This window comes from Silene latifolia, unplaced genomic scaffold (assembly GCF_048544455.1).
Source record: "Silene latifolia isolate original U9 population unplaced genomic scaffold, ASM4854445v1 scaffold_324, whole genome shotgun sequence".
NCBI classification, from domain to species: domain Eukaryota; kingdom Viridiplantae; phylum Streptophyta; class Magnoliopsida; order Caryophyllales; family Caryophyllaceae; genus Silene; species Silene latifolia.
The window spans coordinates 93,122-117,605 of NW_027413258.1; the positions used below are offsets into that span (position 1 = coordinate 93,122).

Sequence of the window (24,484 nt, forward strand, 5' to 3'; positions counted from 1 at the left end):
TATCAATAAAAGTGAAAGGCTCAAGTAATATGACAAGCTATAGTGCAATTTCATCACGGAAATCTACCGTTCCGACTCGACCTATATGCAAAAATAAACGTGAAATGTTTTTGAATTTTTGAAATTTTCTAATTTTTTTGTATTTTTGATTGATTTTTTTTTTTTTTTATTGAAAATGAACAACAATGCAAGCTAGAAATTAAACGTGAATGCAAAACAAATGCAAATGCAGACTCAAAAGGATGCAATACCCTCCCCAAACCAAAACGGACAACGCCCTCGTTGTCCTCCAGCATACACCAGCAGAAATATGGGGGATGGGGGTATACAACCAGCAAAATAAAAATAAATAAAGGAGACAAAAATGAAAAGAGTAATGTACATACAAAAGCGAACTTCCCCAAACCAGATCAAAACTGGGGAAGTGAGTAGACCAATAGCTACTCGTCGTCGGCACCGCCGTCTCCCAGTACTCGACTCAACAAAACGGTCTCCCAAACCAAGAACAAACAAGGGGGAGACTCGGTCGTCATCTCGGTGATCCTCGGACGGGTGCGAACGGAGGGTCACTCGCCTCCTCTCTCGCAGGCCGACCGTGCCGCTTGCTCGGCCAGTAACCGCACCTCTCGTGCTACGGTGCCTCCTCCGCCTCCTCCTCCGAGTCGAAGGTAGTGGAGGGTACCGTCCGGGTATCGGTAGAAGGAAGGATGCGGCCACCCCCTACGGAATCGGTCGCCGGGCTCGGATATGGAACTCGTAGAGCGGGAATACGACCAAAGCCATATCCCGTCTCATCTCGGTAATGTACCCGCACATATCCGAAAGCACGGCATCACGACGCCCTTGGTCCATGACCTCGGCGCCTCTAAGACGGGAGGGCGGACAAAATTGGCGGAAAGGCGGATCGAAGGAGGTGGAGTGAGTGAAGGTGGAGGTGTGGGAGTGTGTGGGTCCGATCCCGAGTCCGAGACGGGTGCGGGCCTGAGCCGGAGTCCGAGAGCTAGAAGATGCTCCGGCCTCCGCTTCCTCTTCCTAGAAGAAGAAGGAGGGGTAAGTGTAAGGTGGTAGGTGGGTGTAGGTGGCCTCGCTCCCTCGCAGCGTAGGGAGCGGTAAAAGTGGCGGAAGGGTAGAGCACGGCAAGGTAACAGACGTGGAACCACAAATCTTCCACGTCCTCGCGCTCCCCTTCGCCTTTGGGAACCAGGCGAAGTCGGTCATGGCTCCCAGGTCAAGGTAAGCCTCCCTATCGGGTACAGTAAGTGAAGAGTCAGTGGGGTAGAGGTGCCGGGCAATCCTAGTCACTAGCCCGCCGCAGACAACAACGGTCTTGACCGAGTCCCAATTCCGTTCCAATGCCGAGCTACCGGATAGGCAATGTTTAGAACAAACGGGGTACCGGAGTCAATGTTGAGGTACCCCGCGAGAATCGCTAGCTCAGTGTTGGTCACGTTATTGGGCTCAGGTCGCCCAAAGATGGTCTCTCCTATCAGACGCAAGTAGTAACAGGGGGTAGGTAAGTGAACGTGAGCTCCCTTCCGTGAAGGGAAGGGGGTGTGAGAGAGTGCAGCCCAAAGTGGCTGAAGGAGGTCTCGAGGTGGGTCGGTGGGACCGTCACTAACTAGGCCTAAAACCTGCCCAAACCTGGCCAAGGTCCAGTGGTGCGACTCATTGCGGAGTCGAAAGTGAATGCAAGAGCTGGAGTGGTCAGCATCATAAGAGTCGGTGTCAAAGGAATAGGAGCTAAAAACTCGTACGTAGGGGTACGAATAGTAGCTTCCTGCATGGTGATCAGACCCGACATACCCGTCCCGTTCAACAAACTACAGACCTCCTCATAAATTCCTAAGGTCTCTAGGTCGGTCCGTGCGAGGAAACGGGTGGAGGAGAGGGGGCAACGAAGTAAAGCGGCTAACCGAGTCCGGTGAGCCGCGGAAGTAAAACGTACCGTGGGCATCCGCGGTAAAGGTGTGAGGTCGCCCTCTCCTGTAGCTGTAGCCGCTGATGGGCTGGAGGTGATGGCTAACTGGCTACCTGCTGATGCGGCCTGGGTGGCGCCATACCAGGAGACGGAAAACGAGGGATGAATCCTCGTTCCAGCATGGACAAAGGTCTGGTAGAGGCGGAGACAGCAGCTGGAACTATGGTGGTAACCAGGGCAGAAGTAGTGGTGACAGCAGGGACCACTGACTCGCTCGCGGACGGGCTGGAGGACGTACTAGTAGAAGGCAAAGAACTAGCATCCATCCTGCAAATGTAGAAGGGCATGATAAGAGAAGATAATGCTAACCGTGGTTAAAACAACCGTTAACCAACATGTGACAGCAAATAGTGGCCCTATCAGTCGAAACAAATCGACTTACAGCAAGTAAAACCCAACAATTCCTCAAAACTTCGAAATGCATTATGCGAGTGCTGAATAAAAGACACATTATGACTGCTGAGAGAGACTGAAATGAGCAAAGAACGGCATATGGCAACATATAGTCTACTAGCAGGCGAAAAGGTCGACTCGCAGGGCAAGATTTCTGATTATTTATGGCATGTAATGGCGACAGGGGACGGAAAAACAGTTAACCACAGCAGCAAGGAAGCATGGACTGAAGCTAAACGGAGCATGGCAGCATAAAAACCGTCTAGCAGTCGAAAAATTCGACTGAGAAGCCCTAGTCGCGAAATCTTGCGCGAATTTCGAATTAAACAAGTGGAAACAGTGGGGAATTGGGGTAAGATCATCAAGCAAGTTAATTAAGGGTATATAAACACAATTAAATCGAAAAAGGATCGACTAGACATGGATTTTCGAACCCTAATTCAAATTCACCGCTTGAAATTCGAATCAATCAAAGAGAAAATGCAAAGAGTGTGAATGAAACACTTACTTGATGAAGATGATCCTATAAAAGCAATTAAACTTCAAATAACAAGCAACAAAGGCGGATTTTTAATCGAAAAACCGCGAAACCCTAATTCCCTTTGAAAACCGTGAAAACGAACTCAAAAGAAGGGGAAAACAAGGGGCTATTGAAGAATTAAGTGCTAGTAATAGAATGTAGGTGGTGGATTTGATGAGTTTGGGCAAAAAATGGGGATTTGGGGGAAAATGGGAATCGCAATAAGGGAAGGGGTTAGACGGGATTAGGGATAAATGAAAATAGAATTAGGAAAATAAGAGTTTTAAGATAGAAAACTCCCGTGTCCTATTCATTTCACTCGATCGAGTGATTTTAAGTCACTCGATCGAGGACTTTTGATGTCCCTGTTGCTCGATCGAGTAAGAACCTTCTCGATCGACCTGTTCCTCTCTGGCCTTTCTCGATCGAGTAACCAGACAGCTCGATCGAACCAACTTCCACTCGATCGAGTACAAAAAGTACTCGATCGAGGGCTTCCTCTTGTAGGCTCTTTGAAATTCCGTCTTTACTTCCTCAAAATGCGTGACACTTCCCCAAACCTGCATAAAACACGTCCAAACACATCCCAAAATACCAAATACGCAGTCTGTAGCCTTAGTCTATGCTTAAAAATTGCCTAAACTAATTGTCCTAATTTAAAACATAATAAAACAAAGTTTAAAAGGAATTTAAATGAATTGTCTATTACAAATTGTTACACGGGGCATTTCCCCGTTTAATTCTCATCAGCTTTCAGTAGCCCCTTCGTGGGCTGGTGGAGGACGTCACCTCAGCGATACTGACCGACCTCTTCATCTTCCATGAGCTTGAATCACCATTTACGACAGTAGGAGGAATGTAGTTCCCATCTATGTAGGTTCGAACCTTCTTCGTTCTCGCTCCTCTGTCATCTTCTTTGGCATCCTTCTTTGCCGTTTGATTGATAATGGTTGCGCCATGTCCCTTGATCCCCATCCTTGCTTTCATCCGCACTGCGGTGAGGACAACGAGACGAACTTGCCTCCTTCTTGCTCTCAACGAGGCGGAGGGTTAACAATTCTGACAATATTCTCCAAATTTTCATCCAGGAGTGTCAACAAGTAGGAACAATAGAGGAAAGAGCATTGCAAGGTTGAACTTGCATGGGGGCTCTCCGAATTTGACCGATGAAAATCAGTTCCTCATCCCCTACGGAATGTCAAAGTCTTCCCATTGCGTCTATCATCTTTGCTCGGGCGGTGGATAGAAATGGTCTCCCTAAAATAATAGGGGTGTGTGCATCTTCGGGGATATCTAAGACGACAAAATTGACGGGAATAAAGAACTTCCCAATCTGGACAGGTACGTCCTCTACTATACCTAATGGCCGTGATAAACTACGGTCGGCCATCTGGACGGTCATGTTGGTGCAACTCAGTTTTGTCAAACCAAGTCTCTTAGCCGGAGACAAAGGTAAGACACTTACGCTAGCGCCTAAATCGCATAACGCATTATCAATCAATCGCATACCGATGTGACAAGGGATCGAAAAACTACCCGGGTCGATTTTAGGGGGTAACTTATTTTGAAATAGGGCTGACCCCATCTCAGTCAAAGCTACGGTCTCACTGTCATTTATAGTCCTCTTGCATGCTAAAATATCTTTCATGAATTTTAAATAAGAGGGTACCTTAGTCAGCAATTCAGTGAACGGCACGGAAACTTCCAAGCTCTTCAAAAGTTCAACAAATTTGCCGAACTGTTGATTAACCTTGGTATTCTGCAACCGCCTCGGGAAGGGAACCGTGATAGGAATCTCGAGTCCCTTGTTTCTCGCCTCCAAAGTGTCTTCCGGAGCAAGTTCAATATCCTTTGAGCGCTTCTTACCTCTCGAACGAGGTCTTTCCGGTGATTTCTCGCTTAAACGAGCACTAGCAGGCTCTCGAATAAGCTTCCTGTCATCAATATCACTCGATCGAGTATCATGCTCACTCGATCGAGCAGTTTCTTCAGCAACTTCAGTCGATCGAGCAACACTCCCACTCGATCGACCATCTTCAGCTTCCTGTTCACTCGATCGGCGGAAGGACTACTCGATCGAGGGCTTTCCTCTCCATTTCCACTCGATCGAACACCGATTTCAGTCGATCGAGTAACTCAATTGTCGTGAGCCCTTTTCTCTTAACAGAACACTGTTCATCATCAGTTACAGCTATCTTCGGGTCTGATTTCTGTACTTCCGGTCCCTCATAAGAAAGACCGCTTCTCAATTCTATCAAATTTACCGTCTCATGCGGGTTCTTCTCGTTTTGAGTCGGTAAATGACCCTGCTTTCTTGTGGGACTGATTCGGCCAATTGGGCAACTTGAGTTTCAAGTGCCTTTATGGACGCATCTCTCTGTTGATCACTTGAACTTCTTTGTTTATCACTCGCATGAAGCTGCTTTGTAATGGCTTGCATCATGGACTTAAGCTCACCCATTTCAGTCACCCCACTAGAGGATGATGCACCTTGATTAGGAGGGTTGAAGGATGGAGGCTTCTGATAGCCTTGTTGCTTCTGGTGTGGAGGAATGTATGGTTGCTGCGTTGGAGGAGCCGTGGGATTTTGTACATTCTGGCTAGTCCACCTCAAATTGGGATGGATGTTTGGCTCATAGTAACTGTTGTTCGCCCTGAAATGTTGAAAGGCGGCGCATTGCTCAAAAGGATGGGACAATGATCCGAGACATGTCCCTCGATCCGCATCTCCTACGAGACGAAAGGACCGTCATCACAAAGATTAACCCGGTACATGCCCCCTTGAAACTCCCCTAGCTCATACTTGTCGAACCTTGCGGTGAGGGCTTCAAGTGCGGCGACGAGAAGAAGACTCATTTGCTCTTCTTTGGTTTCCTCTCGAGTTCCCATATTGACCTTATGGATGGCCAAATCTTCTATGATCTTCCACCCTTTGGTAGCTCCCAAGTTTTCAGCGAACCGGCCATTATTGCAAAGCATCCAAAATGTCCCTCGATCACCATACAATCCATTATAGAAATGATTGCATAGACTCCACTTTTCGAAGCCATGGTGCGGTATGGTTCGCACTAGCTTCTTAAATCGAGTCCATGCCTCGTGAAAGTTCTCGTCAGGCCCTTGTTTGAAGCTTGTTATCTGAGCTCTAATGGCAATAGTCCTCGATGCAGAGAAGTACTTCTTATAGAACGCTAAAGCCAATGAGTTCCAATAAGTTATGCCAGCAGCAGTTCGGTCTAAATCCCTATACCACTCCCTCGCAGCATCGCGGAGTGAGAAAATGAACAAGGTTTCCTTTATCGATCGGTATCACGCCGGCGGGTGGGGGTATGGAGCGCGAGTAATCAATGAAAGTCTCCATGTGCTTTGCCGCATCTTCGTTCGCAACCCCACCGGCGATTCTTCTCAACCATGTTAAGGTAAGAAGGTTTCGGCTCGAATTTTCGAGCTTCCCCTGGTAGCTCGAATCCTTTGTAAAGATCCTCAACTGAGGGTTCAGAATAACTGGCAATGGTCGCTTCTTCGGCCATTTCTGGAGTGTCTGGAAAAATAACGGATTCAACCGACGAATTGGAAACTGGAGAAGACGGTGGATTGTCTTCGAACAGTTCGTTCTCGTAGAAGTTGGAACGAGAACTGGACTCTTCTTCCAACTGTTGCTCTTGAAATAGTCTCCTCTTTACGTGCAGAGATCTCTCAATCTCCGGTTCAAATGGCAGTAGTGGACCACCCTGCGACCTGCGCATAAGAAGGAACTACAGCAGAAAATGAGAATAGCCCAAGGAACGGTTGTCCCTTAGACCGAAAAAGGATTAAAAACGAAACAACTAATAAATTGAACAATTGCCTCCCCGGCAACAGCGCCAAAATTTGACACGGCTATCGCAACCCTATCAAAGATAAAACCTAACGGTCTCAACTAAAATGTAGCAGAGGCGTTGAGTATCGAATCCACGGGAGGAAATGTAATTATATTTGTCTATTCTAATCCTACGGTAACAATTGGGGGGGTTGATTAAAATTGATTCTAACTAAGAGTAATAAAAGCGGTAAAATACGATTTAACTATCAAGAAGAGAAGGTCATGTCGGGAATTCGGTTCACTACGATAGTCTAACAACTCGGCAGTAATGACTCGGACGAACTAATGTGAGACGGATGTTAGAAGGTCCTTTCGGTCCACTTCCTACCCTAAAATACCACTAACTTAACTTTCGTCCTCATTAGGGTAGTCTTTGTTTATAGCGAGCCTATTTAGTCCAATCTTTCGATCCGGGATTAATTGTAGCGATTTAATGGGTGACATAGAAGCGTGCACTCAACTAGGTCGGGAATTACAGTTAAATTGCTATAGTGATGAGTCTCTTAACCAATTCGTCCAATTCATTCACTACGTCGTCATTATTCTACCGCAGATTCCCTAATCCCAACATGAAGGGAGTTTAGCTACTCATGTCGATTGTTAAACTAACGACATATAAATTTCAGTGAGAAGACATAATGAAATAATAATAAAACGCAATAACGGAAATTAGGGCAAGGAGAAAAGATAACAAATACGAGAAATTAAAGCAACAAGTAATTCTTATTAATAAGGAGAAAGAAGGAATTACAATCCAAGCAAATTCCGGCGTAAAGACACGAAATCCAATGAAGAAATTCCGGAAACAAGAGTAGCAGTCGAAGGTTTAAGCAACGTAACAATGTTCTCTTGTGAAGGATAGTAAAAAGATAGGTAAAAGATATGACCAATAACCTAGTAAAACATAGGTTATATAGCCAAACAACTTAAGAGTTTATGCGGAAAAGTAAAACATGGACTAATTAAAGCCCATGATGTCGAAAGCCTCTCGATCGAGTGGGTTAAACCACTCAATCGACCATCATCCCAGAAGTCCTCGATCGACCAACCGCTTACTCGATCGAGGGCTTGGTCAAATGCGACTTACTCGATCGATGAAGGGTAGCTCGATTGAGCATCGGGAGTCTAGAAACCACTCGATCGACCAAAGCAAACAACTCGATCGAGCACTTGTATCTTCAATTCACTCACGTCTTCACCCAAGTGCCTCGTAGTGCGTGCCATGATGCTTTCAAGTGCGGTACTCTACTCTGGGACAACTCCGTCTCCTCTAAATGCATGCAAAAAGGACGGAAAAGAATATGGTTCCACTACTTTCACGATCATTCCTACAAAAAGGACAAAATACACCAAAGTAGCCAATTCGGGGCAAAATACCATAAAAATAGTATAGAAAAGCATAGAAATACGTGCTGAGATAGGCCAAAAAGACTGTATATTAGGCACGTATCAGTGGTCTATGCATTCAATAGCATTCAAGAGAGAGCTCCTCTTTGGAATCGGTGAGGAAGATTCTTTGGACAGACTCATGGTCCATGGGCCATAGCAGGTGATTTTTTGTATCCTAGCTGCTAGTGAGAGATATGGGGGTGCTTCCACTATGGCTGAGATGGAACCTTTCAGAAGATGTGTTGAGGACTGTGAGGTGGTGGATATTGCTGCTACTGGCTCCCTGTACACCTGGAATAACAAGCAGAGGCCTGAGGAGAGAATCTATAGCAGGATAGATAGGTTCTTGGTTAATAGAGAATGGTGTGATTTATATCCTAACACATATGCTCATTTCTTGCCAGGGGGTCTCTTTGACCACTCACCATGCCTGATAAGGAGCTCTACCAATGAGAGGGGCAAAAGCGACTTCAAATACCTTAATATGTGGGGCGATTCTAAAGAGTTTGTTAACACTTTGTCGGGAAGTATTGGGATAGAGGCATAGAGGGCACTCCTCTCTATAAATTGACCACAAATTTGAATGGGTTGAAATCATCATTACGACGGTTTGAAAAACATTTTTGTTTGAAAATTGATTTCGAATTTTGAAAAATCGAGGGTAGAATTCGTCATTACGACGGCGTAAAAGGGCACTTTGAGAATGCAACGGTCGGCGAGGGACCGAGGTTTGAACCGGCCATTACGACGACGTAAAAGGGTATTCTGAAATGGTTTGTGAAAACCAAGGTTTGAAATCGTCATTACAACGGTATGAAAATGTGCATTTGAAATGGTTATAAAAACCGGGTTTGAAATGGCCATTATAACGGCATAAAAAGGTACTTATGATCACATAGCACATAAGCACTCACAGTTCATTATATTATGCATAATGCTGACACGGGTTTTGGCTTAAAAGGGTGGGTTACACACCAAGCTATCAAACCCCGATTTTCGAGAGGGATACCAATCCAAACAAAATGTGCAAGGAGGGTGCCCTAGCCTCGTGCACGAAGGAAATGAAAGCTCTTTGACGAAACAGAAATGTGTAACGTCAATGGTATGCTTGACGCAATCGGGATGAGAAACGCGGGGATGAGAAAACTCACGTCAACGGGACGAGCCAATTGGTCGATAAAGGTTAGGTTGTGGGCCCTGACAAGAAACCCGACTTATGACCGTAATAACAATTAATGCACTTTAACCCTGACCTCGTTCAAGTTTTACCTCTAATGATCACAAAGATACAAGTGTCCTAGTTCTCCTCAGCGGAGTCACCAATCTGTGGACATAGGCTCACCTAACACCCAGCCAATCTATGGACGTGCAGCGTTGTTTTGAAAACCACGCTCGGCGGTGTAAAAAATGCTTTCGACCGGATCGTTTTAGATCGGTCGGTTTAATCTCGCCAAGGGTCTCGAAATGATATAGAGATGTTCGGAGTCGCCACCGAGCATTTATGGGATGCTTGTAACCTGTTCGAATCCACTTTATACCTAGGTCAATCAAGGCAAAAAGTGGTGCTTGCCATAGGTACGAAAGATAAGGACTCGTCCCCCTTTAGCATCCTATCGCTAGAATGACTCTCGAACGCCCTGGATAAGGTCGTCCACTATCCAAAGGTTCTGAGTAAGGGGTGAGGGTACGTATTGGGAAGCTCTTTAATCGAACACCCAATCCCGCCCGCGTTAGCGGCCTCTACTGATCGATCGTGGTTGTTTAAGTGCAAGAATTGATAAAACGGTAAATGCATGAATGCACATCCAAAAGTTTAACCTAACATGTGAGAATTTCCTAAGTCGGTTTGTTTATCCAAATATCAACAAAATGATGTCGAGTCGGATTTAGATTGATTTGAATGTGAAGACGGAAAGTAAACATCCATTTACCAAATTCAGAGTATGATACTTAACACGATCCAATTATTCGAAAAAGTGTGTTTAAAGGATAAAGTGTAAAATGCAAACTCGTCAATCTGGTCCGTTACATATTCGGGTTAACCGTAATCGGGATCGTCCTAGACAAGTACTAAAACAAGACAGAGCAGTGCCAGGCGGCTTCCATGGGGAGCGAGCCATTAGGCGAGGCAACAAGGCCTGTTTAGATTTTGAAATATGAAAACAGAGGGCCTCTTGGGGCGCGAGTCAGACGACGACCCAAGGGGCGTCTTTTGGTTGTTAAAAAGATTGTTTAAAACCATATTTGTGATTAAATGACTTACAAGTATGATTTGCGTGACTCGGAATAATTACTACTCCCTCCATACCACACCAATGGTAACATTGACTTTTTCACACTTGTCGAGACACGTTTTGGAACGTAAATATCCTTTGTTACACATTATTAAAAATTATAAAAATTTGATATTCTTATAGCATTCATGACGATAAATCAAACAAGTTCTCACATGACTATATTTTGTCTTATAGATTAATAATAATATCGAAGATTCCCTACGACCATGAATAGTGGCAAAACGGTCAATGTTACCATTGGTCTGGTATGGAGGGATTATTATGTTAGTAATATTCGTTGTTGGATTTGCAAGTTTGAAAGGCATAGTTTACAAATAAAAATGTAAAATGTGTGTGCTTAACCGTTTTATCACCGTACTCGAATTAAATCGACATGGTATTTATTTAAACCAATGGTGACATATGATATGGCCAAGATAAGGATAAAAATAAAATGAAAATAAAAGTGAAAGGAAAATGTTTGATTTGAACTAAATATGTTAAGTTCATTTATTTATAATTAGTCAAGTTTTTCATCGTATTCGGATTAAACCGACATGGTATAAAGAACCAAGGATGATTATGAATTATGACTAATATGTTTGCAAGTGTAAATAAATGAGAAAAATGGTAAATAAAAGAAAAGAGTGTTAAAATACCCTTTAAAATGTAATTAACCAAATAATATCACCGAGTCACGGATTAAACCGTCATGGTATAAGGACCCAAGGGTGATTATGATTTATGGTTAAAAAGTTTGTCATAAAAATGATTTGAAACATTTGAAATGGTAAAAACCGATTGCAAATAAGAAATGAAATGGAGGAAAGACGAACTCAAACACGTTTGAGTCTGACCCGAGAAGCCATAAGAGGCGCGAGTCTCTTTGCATAGCAAAGAGCACATCTTAGGCCAAAACTCGGTTTTGGCTCATCTAACCTATATTTGAATCGGGTTATGCATTGTTCATGCTTATAAACTGGTAAAAACAGTAAAAACATGAAACAAGTGAGTTTTTTACACCCTCAAACTTACGTGTATTGATGTTTGCAAGTTAGACGACTTTAGAGACGGTTTCTCGTGGTGACTACTCGCGATCAAAGAAGTTTAAAAGAGTGCCTTAAAAAAGGATTTTGTTTTGAAAATGAGTTAAAAATATGTTGTTGAAAAACATGTTGATTAATGTTGAATTGGTCGAATGGGTCGGTCAAATGCACGGTGACGGTACCAAACAAAATGTGTAAGGCTTATGTTTTCGATCGGTAGGTCGAAAACGCGTGTCGATTTTTTTTACTTAAGAAGTCGGGTATAGAAGTTTAAGGGAGATGTGAGGGGGCGAACGCTCGCGTAAATATTATGGTGTATGAAGGTTGGTATTTATAGAGAAATGAAGGGTGGTTGAGGTCGGTTGAGTTTGCTTGGAGGTTAAGCAGGAAGCCTAAAGAGGCGCGAGCCCCCTAGTGCCCCAATGGGGTGTAATGTCCTTTTCAATTTGGACCTAGCCTTTGCTCTATCCATTGTTTGGTTGGTTTAATTTGTGCTAATCAAATAAGATGTCGTATACCAATATGGGCATCTAATAAGATGATTTTTGGGTGTTATTTGGGGTAGGCATTTTGTGCTTGACTCGGGTTTGATCCGTGTTGAGTCGGGATTTGAATTTTGAGTTGGTTTTTGGCCCGGTGTCTGTTTAGACTTTAATTAGTGTCATTTTAATGCAAATGGCATGATAAAATCATTCATGGCATTATTTTTGACTTACGAGACTGGGGTTGACTCAGATTGACTCGGGTTGCGGGTTTCTGAGTCGGTTTTGGGTTCGAAGACGGTTTTAACTCTAAATAGTGTTATTTTAATACAAATGAAGTTAGAAACCATATTTGAAATCATTTTTCATATCCGAGTAATGCATTAAACCGTCTCATGTATAGCCAATCCACGCATGCATATCAAAAACACGTTATAGTTCGATCATCATCGGGTGGTTTTTGGAAGGTGCAGATACTGGGTATCTACACTTTGCTTGAACCCGGTGATTTGGGCTCTTAATATGTTGTTTTTATCCGGAGGGTACACTTTTTATAAAAGGCAAGTACTAACTTCTTCCATGAATCGATTCCAAGAGTGGCCTTGTTTAGGCTCTTCAACCATTGCTTCGCGGTTCCAATCAAGAAAAAAGGGAACAATACCCATCGAATTTGATCTTGTGTTACCCCCGTTTGGAAATTGCATCACAATAGTCACAAAAAGCTTCCATGTGTACATGAGGATCCTCACTAGGCATTCCTCCAAATTGACTTCGTTCGACTAATTGTATGAATGCGAATTTGGCAATGAAATTACCGGTCAAGTGGGGTGGTGTTGGAGTACCATTAGGTAGGTTCTCCTCGGTTGGTACGGAATGAGATGAAAATTTAGGCATTGTAGGTTGATTTTGTGGTTGGTTTGGAATTGGGTTATTCTCTCCTTGTCTTACAAAAGGGTTGATAAACTCAACACTATCCGTTTGGATGATACCAATGTCCACAAGATCTTCAATACCCACAATTGTTGAAGTACCTCTAACGGTTCTTCTAATATTTGTCAAAGTTCTCTCGATTTCGGGATCAATAGGCAAAGGACCGCATTGTGATCTCCTAGACATGCAAAAATCAAACAACTAAAAAACAATTAAAACTACCTTGAGGAGATTGACTTCCCAAAGGTTAAGAAAGACACAACTAAAAACAACAAATGATAACAACTCAATTGAACACTGTCCCCGACAACGGCGCCATTTTTTATGTAGCTCTAGAATTCTCGTCTATTTTATGCCCTCAAACAATATTTACAATCTCAACAAACTACTCTTAGTAGCATGGCAAGTAGAGGTCGGATCCCAAGGGACGGGTATTATATTGACTTATTGGTTGTAAATAGTTATTTCTTAGTGTCACAATTTGGGCTGAGGTTGAGATTTGCAATTTAAACTACTTAACAAAGGAAAACTAAATAAATGAAAGCAAAGCAAAGCAAAGTAAGCAAATAGAGTTTGTAAACAATTGATTAAAAATACTAAGGTGTCATGGGTTCATAGGGGAATCATGATGAGATCACAAAAATAAGTTACATGGATGCAAGCAATTATTGTTGTAATGGAATCAAGTTAGTTTATATCTTACAATTCCTAGGGAGACTTAGGTCTCGGAGCCGAGTTGTTCACAACTTTACAACAATTACATCGACTTGATTCTCCCTATTCAACTATATGCATGGTCTAACAAGCCTTAAGTTAGTTTATATCTTACAAGTCTTGTTGAAAGGATAAGAGAATCATGCTAGGTTGTCAATCAAGCATTTCATCAAGCATAACATGTGCATAAATTGAAATTACAACAAGCAAGCATTCATATGAACTTATTAAGTATAGATCTACCCCATGATTAACTCTCCTAATCCCCCCAATAACCCTAGTTAAGGAACTACTCACGCATTATCAGGGAAAACATGTTAACAAGGGTGTCAATCATCTTAACAAGTATAAACATGATGGAAGAGTAAAGCAATAAACAATAATTAAGTAAAGAGTAAAGAAATTATACCAATCCTAAGATGAGAAAATATAAAGGAAAGAATAATAGAAGAAAACCTTGATTGATGATGAAGAGTTGTCCATTCTCCAATAAAAACCCAAATAACCTTCAAATTACCCAACTAGATCTAAGAATTCTTGAACAATAATTAAGGAAGGATTAAAGTGTAATTAAGCTAATTGATGTATAATCTCTCTCTAATCTCTAATTGACTTGTTTTAATCTCTAATTTTCTTCTTACATATCTCCTATTACAAGGGAGTATTTACACTAAGTACAAGTACTAGGTTAACTAAGGGCTTAAATGACGATTAAGCCCCTTAAATGAAGTCCATCGCCTTGCAAGTCCTGGCATGGGATGCACGACCTCCTTCTGATGGACGCCCGTCCTGCTCTGTAGGATGCCCATCCTGCCTTGGGGACGTCCGGGCTGACTATGGGCACGTCCGTCCTTACCATAGGGATACACATCCTTGCTCTGGCACGCACGTCCTGAAGGGCAGTTTTGCTTCTTCTTTCATTTGGTTGCCTCTTAACTCGTGGGGATCCTTTAGGGGTCGTGGGGGTCCTTCATCATTGCCCATTTACTTGTTTTATTGACTTATACCTTTAGTTATTGGCCTCCTCCTTGTTGCCTGGTCGTTAGATGCGATCAATTTAGCTCCGTTTTGCTCCGTTTATGCAAGGCTAGCATTCCTCTCCTACCAAGGGCACAAAACCTCATAAAATGTGCATAATAGGAAGCTAAAGATAAGAAACGACCCTAATGCATGCTAGAAAGAGTAGGAACGAGGCTAGTTAGGGGACTAAATTTGCGTAAATACGAGTCACATCACTAAACTAGACAAAAACAGATAAAAAACCAGAGATCATAAAAGAAGGAAGATGAAATCACCGGCTTTTGGCAAGAAACGTAAATCAGTGAAGGATAAATGTTCCATAGAAATCGCACCAGTAGACGGTAAACGCGACACTTAATCGAGAACCGATCGCCCTTGATTGCAAACACAGATACCGAATGATCAAAAATAGTCCCTTTTATCACAGCTACAAGAAACCCGACGATCAACGATTAATAGTGTCAGCTCGCCGGCGTCGGGTCGGATGTTATCTTGGGGAAAGCGGTCGGCGAGCCGAGGACGGAGGCGGAGTTAGAGGTGTGGGTTAATTGAAGAATCTGGGTTTATTTTTGGGAAAGTAGGAGAGAGAAGCTGTGTAAGCTGTCTATTCAATATATGTATTCTTAAAAGATATAAAACCATACAAAATCAATCATCACAATTGTAATTTATATCTAGGAAGAAATTTTCAGCCTCACTTGCAAGTTATTACAAGTGTAATTATCACTACAAATTAAGATGCATGAAATTAAATCGTAAGGAGTTAAAATGTCCGACATTCACACTATATCACCTAATCTGTACTAAGGTGGGACTACCTACATACCAGTGGCGGAACCAGGATTGACGATTGGGGGGGGGGGGAGAGAGAAAATGTTCATCGAGGGAGAACTAGTAATACAATAAGGTAAACTCAAAAAAAATTCAAAAATTTGTAGTAAAACTTTCGGACTTTTCATTGTTCAGCGAGGGCGAGCGCCCCTGCTAACCCCCCCCCCTAAATTCCCCACTGCTTCACACGATATCATCTACGAGTAATAATGCTCTTCCTATTGATATCCATACAAATGATGATAAACGGTCAATAGATTATACATGTTGCAATATTAGCATCTCAGAGACATCATGTGGGACGTAAAGAATTTTATCAATTTCTTTATCTAAGAATCATATATAATAATAGTTTCTATTTATCCATTATCTCTTATTTTCATTTACATAAACTTAGAGCCGTTAAATTGGGGGTTGATTTATATCGACGATGTTTTCATTACAAATGACCAAATTGCCCTTGACATAATAAACTCACTCTCTCTGTAATACCCGGATACTTTGGGACCCGCAAAAGTACCTAGGGATGCGTGAGGAGACCTCAGGACTGGAGGAGAACTACTCGGAAGCAAGGGATGACCGTACATTAGACCAAATGTTACCTAGACTAGACCTAGTGGGGCTTCAGTGGACCGAGTAGAGTGTTTACTTGATCGAGTGGCTAGCACTCGACCGAGTGGACGAGCACTCGATCTAATGGACGAGTACTTGATCGAGTGATTGACACTCGACCGAGTGTACTCGACACTTGTTCGAGTGCCACTGAACAGTACCCTATAACACCTAATTTGGGATCTTATCCTTTCTTATCCAAATCATTTCATTTTTCTTCCTTCTTAATCCAAATCTTTTCCCTTCTCTCTAAAACCATCACAAATACCTCCTAATAGGATTCAAGATTGGATTAGGGATTGCTCATCTGGTTCTTCTTTCCTTCCACCTTGTACGTCGAGATCTACACTTTCTATCTTTTATGAAATCCTAACTTTTGGGGGTTTTCTTTGGGTTGATTATTAAGTAATTAGTATATGTAATATGGGTAATTAATGGATAATAATGAGGGATTTCGTAGTGTATAATAGTGTAGGATGTATTGTGATAGTATTATGTAATTTGTATAGGATGAGACGGTTTCATGAGACGAAATCGGGTCGGATTCGAGTAGCTTATGAAGATTTGGTAATAGGTAGGTTTATCCTACTCGGTTTCGATAATGTGTGTACATATTTGTGTATCTTTTATTATCATTGTATAATACGAGTCGTGTTGCATCATACTAGTGTCGAGGATTGTGGTGAATATCACATGTTGTCGGAAATGCATTATATCATGATATTTGGGTTGACCATAAGATAAGTCACATAATTGGTGTCATAGTTCATGTTATATATATGGTTGTTGTATCGTATTAGAGATGTTGGTGGTGTCATTACGGTTGTTGTAGAAGAAATGTAAAGCGGTTGGGAGAACGTCTTACACTTGAGTCGCCCATTGGAGCTTCCCACTCTAAGGGAGGTGTGCACATTAATGGCTTGAGTACGGAGGCACTCGTGTGGTTGAGGCATGACATCTGGCAAGGGGATCTGGTTGGCTTCCTGACCATGTACCACGGGCATGTCCTGAGTACCTATCTGTGAGGTGTGGTGTCGTGGGGGTGTCCCTGGCACCGGTGTGGTTGTGGGTACGGCTGGGCGTGTCTCGGTACCGTATGGTGTTGTATATTCATGGGTTATGCATTTCATTGGCATATTGCATACTTACATATTGCATCTTGTTCTATGTTTATTTATTGAAACGACTGACGTGTTTGGGTTGTGTGTAAATTGTCACCTATTTCGGGGTGGCCTGCATCGATTCATATGATATTTCCGATCATATGGGGAGCATGTTGAGTACAGGTTGGTTTGGTATCACGCGGGAGACGGGACGAGCTTTAGACTTGGAGTCGAGTCGCCATGAGATAGTTGACATAGTCTTCCTTAGAGAGTCGTAGTAGAATGACTTGTATTCTTTATTATTCATTCATGATTATCTAATTCATTGAATACTTTATTTATATTAAATGTTTCTTAATTGCAACTCCGATTCGTCAGCTCGGGAAACCTAGATGGTAACATCTTCTCATTACCTTGATCGGGTAAGAAGGAGGTGTTAGATTCTCTCTACTCTCTTTTCTCTCAAACTCTCCTAATAATTAAAAAAAAAAACAAGTAACAAATTCGGTTGGTATGGCCAAATAACAACTAAATTAATCGCATCATTAATTATGTTAATTTTTTTTCTGAATCGTTTATATTTTCGTATTAATTGTTTTCGTTACTTCATTTACGTCACATTATAACTAAATTCGACTAAACATTGCGGAATTTTGTGGACATACGAAATCATCATCCAACTCATGGACAAATAATAAGTATTGTCATTCATCCATGGTCTGGATGTTGAGTATCAACATCTCACCATGGATGAACGTTGATACTCAATGTGTGTCCATGGGTTGGACATTGAGTATCAACGTTTCACCATGGACGAATGTTGATACTTAACGTCCAAGCGGTCCAACCCATGGACACACGTTGAGTATCAATGTCCATCCATGGTAAGATGGTGATACTCAACATCCAGATCATGGATGGATGATGAGTTTTAATGTTTAGTCCGTTATCGGACAATTAATATGGTGAACTCTCTTTACTGACCTATACTCATACATTGTAACCTATAACTCATCTTCTTATATTAATCCATACCAATGATTAACTAAGAATAATCCAACTTATGATCTCATTTATCTTTCACTAAACTTATGGAGGGGATACCTAATGTCTAATGAGCTAGTTACATTGACTTATTTCTCTAACAACACTGCCTCTGCCCTCTCTTTAATAAAAAAAAAACTTTATCTCTCACTACTCACTTTAATCAAGTTAAAATGAGTAAAAGCACAAAAAACAGTTTCTCTTTACATTAATCTACACAATTGACCTGGCAATAACCAAATCATACCCAACTACCTAGCGATCAAGACAATTAATTCATAATGCCTAACTCTCCTCTTCTTCTTCTTCTTCTTCACTATCAAAGCATACCAAATTACGATTTTCCGAGAAAAAATCCAAATCAATTGAATTGAATTCCTTATCTTTTTCATATTTTCCCTAATTTACCCGTTTAACCTCATACAAACTCCTTCCATAGAAATAGGGGTTTTCTACTTCTTGAATAAAATGAAAAACTAATCAATACCCAATTCAATTAATTAAAAGTTTTGGGTGACAAACAAACTCAAAATATGAAAAAAAAAATTCCACACTCTTTCGTTAATCAATACTCAATTTAATTAATTAACAAAGAAATTATTGTTGACTGAAGTGTTGTGTGTTAATGGCGGGTATGGATGATGGAGTAGGTATGTAAGAGATGAAAATGGAATGAGTAAAGACTATTTCCTATGCCACTGCGTATAAGTTCAATATGCCATACTAAATGATGAATAAAGGTTGTGAAGAGATCAAGAGAGTGATGGTATTGATGAAGATTGTCGGATGAAGAAAAAACTGGAGGAAAGTTATGTGCAGGAGGGAAGATATGATTGTCTGATGATGGTGTGATGAATAAATGAGGAAATTATATACATAAGGAAGAAAACAAAAATAAGGAGGTGACCTGATTGTTTGCCTGTAGTAATAGGTCAAAAATAGGCAAAGTTCATTGAGAGATAAATAGGGTCATAAGTCGGATTATTTGCAGTTAATCGTTAGTATGGATTAATATGAGAAGATAAGACATAAGATAGATTATTCTCATGAAATAACCCTGTAAAGAATCATAACCTCATTATTATTAAAGTGTTTTTAAAACCCTCCAAATTAATAGTGCTAATTAGTTTGGATTCGCCGCACATTGTCCTCAACATTGGAAACCTAATTGTTCCTTCCGAATTTATTCTATTTGTTTATCTTCATTGTCTTCATTGTGTCATCTCTTGTTTAATCTATAATGGTTCTCTATGTTCTATCAGTTTAGTTCTTTGTTTTGTATGATTTTAATCATGTTTAATGGTATGATGCAAGATTCGGATATGGGTTTTATCAAAATAATCATGGTTGTTTCTGGTGGTCCGGCTAGGGGGTGGTGGTGATAGAAGGTGGGTTGTGAGATTTTTTTGGAGTGGGGGTGTCCGGCCTTCGTTGGTAGGGCAGTGGCGGAAGGTGGTGGTGTGGGAGGTAAGTTTTTATTTTTTGGGGAATAAGTTAAAGAGAGGAAATGGGTGATTTAGTGAGAGAGTGAAGAGTATTGTCGTATTTTAAAAAAAAAACGTCGTTGCTATATTACAATCGGGTAGATGGTGCCAGAATACGATCTGGACAGTTAAAAGGGAATGGATTCTCCACTCCTTTTAAAAAACTAGGTTTAAACCCGTGAATTTCACGGGTCTGCTTTATGCTTTAATATATGTTTTATACCGAATAATAAAACTATCTTATTTCACAGGTCTGCTTTATGATTTAATATATGTTTTGTATACCCCGTTCGAAACTTCAAACCCTAAATTAGTAAACCAAATTCTTTAAATAGGGAAAAGCCTTTAATAACAATCAATAATGATGACTATAGAACATGTTTTAGTATCTAATTGTAATTTATGATGAAAATTAAGTTCAATTTGGACGGTTTATTGATAGAATACTAGTTTTAAACCCATGAAAATTACGGGCCTATTTTAAAACTTTGAAATTAATTTTTTTTATCATAATTGAAAGAGTAAATTAAAAATTACTCACTTTTAAAATCCTGTTTTCTAAAGTTACTCCCTTATATAATTTTTTCCTAAAATTACTCCCTTAATATGCACTTTTATCAAAAATTGCTTCAAAACTCCAATTTAGGTGACTTATTACGTATGTTTTTGAACTTGTTCTCCATTGTTATACGTTTCAAAGTATAAATTGGTTAAGACACTAACGAAATAAGTTCATAAAAAAAATATTCCATATTCTAAGCAACTTTTTGTTTTGTGTATTGAGTTCAGTTACATATTATTATTTTATTTTATTATTATATTATATTTATAATTTATAGTCTCTAGTTTAACGCCACGTCAGATTGTGAAGAAAAATTGAGATGACATGTCAGCTTATTGGCAGCTGCATTAGAGAAATATATTTATTATTATATTATATTTATAATTTATAGTCTCTACTTTAACGCCACGTCAGATTATGAACAAAAATTGAGATGACATGTCAGCTTATTGGCAGCTGCATTATAGAAATATATGATGATATGATACTAGTTTTTAAACCCGTGCACTGCACGGGTGGTAATAGAAAGTATTATTAAAAGTAAAAACCTACGTATTTTTTTGATTTAGTAAATTACTAATTTTTAGAAAAAATTATTTTGCCTACTTGATTATAAGTATTGATAAGTTTATGTTGCTTAATTTTCTTCGAAGTACTTTGCATTTTTTTCTTGACTTTTTAACTTATAAGAGGTGAAATCTAAAAAGTGGATGTAAAATTGTTGTAGAATTTTAACCTGTTTATTTACGCAGTATACATTTAATTTTTCTCATTGTTGCAAGTTTTTCTAATTATAGTATATTACCATCTTATTTGTTCTCCTTTGAATTCCATACCTTCTCTCTCATTTTCATTCTCACCCACTATCGCCTGAACGTTTGAAAGCAGCATTCGGCATCACTAACCGACCAGCTCAAGATTCTCCAGTAGACCCTCTACCGTATAGGTGACCGCACCCAACACCTCATACCATGACGTCCATCTAAACCCCTATCTCAACAGCGGACAACCCCCACAACTAACCACCCTCTCCAATCCATATCTTATATCCTCCAACTATCCCACTCTATCTTGCCTCCACCATCCCCTACGTCCCACACCTCCAGCATAACCACTATCCCTGCCCCACCCCACGCGCGAACCCTAACCCTTCTCATAATCTTATGTGTGACTCATCACCTCATCATTACCCACCCATCGTGACCCCTCCCCTATCACGACCTCCACCATCAACACTGCTCATTCATTCGCTTTTCAAGTCGTCAAATACTTTTTTTGTTTTGTTTATTGGGCCATGTTAACACTTGTCTCTCAATATTGTAAATCATTTTGTCCTGCTAATTTAGAATGAGAGATTAAACAATAAATGTAAAATGGATAAAATATTTTTTGCTAACACCTTATTTACTCTCATTACCTTTCAATGTCATAATGGCATGCATTAGTTGTTAGATAATTTTTTAAAAACATTCCAATTTATATAAATCGAAAATAATACTAATTAAGTATCTAAATTGATTTTTTGATAATCTATATCATCTATTTTTTTTTTCAACTTCGTTGCTAAGGTGATGTTAAGTACTCGGTACAACATTTTTTAGGTCAAATTATCTTCCAATAATTGAAATGATATTTACATTTTATTAATTATCCTTGTAAAACTAACCTAATTTGCAATTAACTGTCTCATGAATGACACACATTATGTCTTTCCTATATAGAATACATACAATTGTTAAAAAAAAATATGTACCGATTGAGAGATCATAAATTCTCATTTAAGACGACACTTGCCGTTAAACTTAATACGGGTCAAGTATTATATCACATATGTATATAAGACAAATATATTGTTTTTTCTTTTTATATACTCAAGTAGTATGTACTCAAGTCGTCTCAAGCTCAAGAAGGATAATATCATTTTAACGGAGACTTATCATTAAAAAGATTAATAGTGACATACAATAAGAATTATATTCCCAATTAGGCAATTTTTGCCATCTTCATTAGCAAAAACTCAATGACATCTGCCATCATCTAGCTTATCTATTACATTCATCTTATTATGAAAAAAAAAAAAGAATATACTCGTTTCACTAAATTCACATATCAATTGATGTAGAATCATCCAAGTGTGTATTGTTAAATTACAAAAAAAGATGGAGTACAAACTCTACGATTGTTTTTTTTTTTTTTTTTTTTTTTGCAAAATTATGGAAACTGAAAAGCAATGAAGAAATTTTAAGTGAGGGAGTGAGATGACTGATATATAAGCGGTAAGTGTAATATTTCAGTTTTATTATTCAAAACTGGCCGAGAATTGTGACTATTATTTTCATTTAGAATTTGAATATAATATTTCAATTAACTAAAATGGTATGGTTATACTACTTAAAAATATAGGGATATTAATTAAGATTCTTATGAAAATTTATACTGTCGTCAGTAGAACCCGAATTTCAAGTAGCGGTTTAAAATTTTGTTTTGTAATTTTAGGTAATTACATAACAGAAAGAATATCATATCAATATTTTCTAGATTGTCTTTTCAAATTAGGCAATGATTTTTGGTGACCTTAATTAATTAACTGGGGTCATTTGTAAGCTCAATGACGAGAGGGTGCTAGTCCCTGAGAGCTTAAGATGCTGTTGCCAACAATGATGTGGTATTTTGTGTATGATGTTCTAAATGATGAGTGACTATATTCAACCACCAAGTAGCCAGTTGAACATTATAATTACAAAACAGAATGTCTTAACATGTCATGTGAATAAGTAAAACATTCTTGGATTTCATTACACATGATTACATTTGACTGCATTAACCAAAAATAAAAACCACTATTGCATTTTGATGTTTAGGTAGTTAACATGCATAACAGTCAAACCAAAACAAATCCCCTACTTCATTGACTTCAGCTGCTTCAATCATCTGTAGCATCTCCCCTTCCCCTGGCAGATTTTCTACTTCTATTGTAAACAATTGAGCAACTCCCTCTCTTAGCACAGTCAGAGAACTACCAAACCCATTTTGATCCAAATAATCCAAACATTTCTTCACTAAAGTTACATCTACTGTGAGATTAACTGGGAGTAATCCATGTCTTAGTAGTGACTCCTTCCCCATATGAGGAATCTTGAAATCATTATGTCCCCTACATTTCATGATTTCCACCATGACTGATTGTAGAGTAAGATAATTGAAGTTCAAATTCATTGAGTCATGATCTATAAAAGCTGTCATAACATTACCCACCAATTCATCAACTGTAGAGGCAACTTCATCATTCTGAAGTGTTTGTAAAGACCTAAAAAATACTAAATCATTTATGTTCAAATCAGGACTATTAGGTGGTTGAAAAATAAGATGAATATTGAAACCATCTAAGCTGGCAGCAGCCCTAAAATCTGGGTCAAGGTCAGAAATATGTGGTCTTGCATTATCTTGTTGGATGTATATGTTCTTACTTGCATTAGCAGGCCACTTAGCCTTGATTGCTGGAATGATTTTCTAAATTATGCAGTCTTTTGTAACTTGTCTTGTAATGGAATCAATAGCCTTTGTGACTATTGTGCCTGCCTCCCTATGTTTGGATTTCCTTGCTGCTGGAACATGTTCAATGAAAGGCCATACTCCTATTTTTCCATCAAAAAGTAGCTCACCATCTTCTCCCCACAAAGACATGAACATGACCTTCGTTATGTACCTCTTTGATTGACATGAACGATGTGGTTCCTCTTCACCTAGAACAATGTAGTAAGTATCCGTTGTTGTTAGATAAAACCACTTCTCGTCAATGTGAACTTGACATGACATATCTTTGAATTTAATGAGATTTTTAGCTATGTCGACAGAAATTGATTCAAGTGAAAACAAAAGCCTTTGCAATTTGTTTGAATCTGTCAATGAGGGGTGTATTGGGTTGCTATGTCTCTTTAATTCACCTTTTTCGACCCAACGTTGGACTGTACTGAAAGAAATGTAGATTCATATACATGTTAACATACTCTTATATGTCTAAATAATTTGTCATAAAATTAATTACGGATCTTATGCATGCAAACAATAATATAAATAGAGGAGAAATCATGTCCTTACATAGTAGATTTCGGCTATTAGGGCACAAGAGAGATCACCTTTCTCTTCTTGTTCTTGAGCTTTTCCAATGGAAGAATAAAGATCTAAGTGTAAGATCTCTCCCTATGTATTATACCCAAGGCTTAACACTTAATCTAATTAAT

At 39.7% G+C, this 24,484-nt stretch overlaps 1 protein-coding gene across 1 annotated transcript; it reads right to left on the reverse strand.

Annotated features, from left to right (window-relative positions):
• Positions 1-23,108: 23,108 nt before the first annotated feature.
• On the reverse strand, positions 23,109-24,059 carry LOC141639289 (uncharacterized). The gene is made up of 2 exons (XM_074448448.1): positions 23,906-24,059; positions 23,109-23,740 (listed from the first exon to the last, which is right to left on the reverse strand). The coding sequence occupies exons 1-2, from the start codon at positions 24,057-24,059 to the stop codon at positions 23,109-23,111; spliced, it is 786 nt and encodes a 261-aa protein (XP_074304549.1).
• Positions 24,060-24,484: the final 425 nt, after the last annotated feature.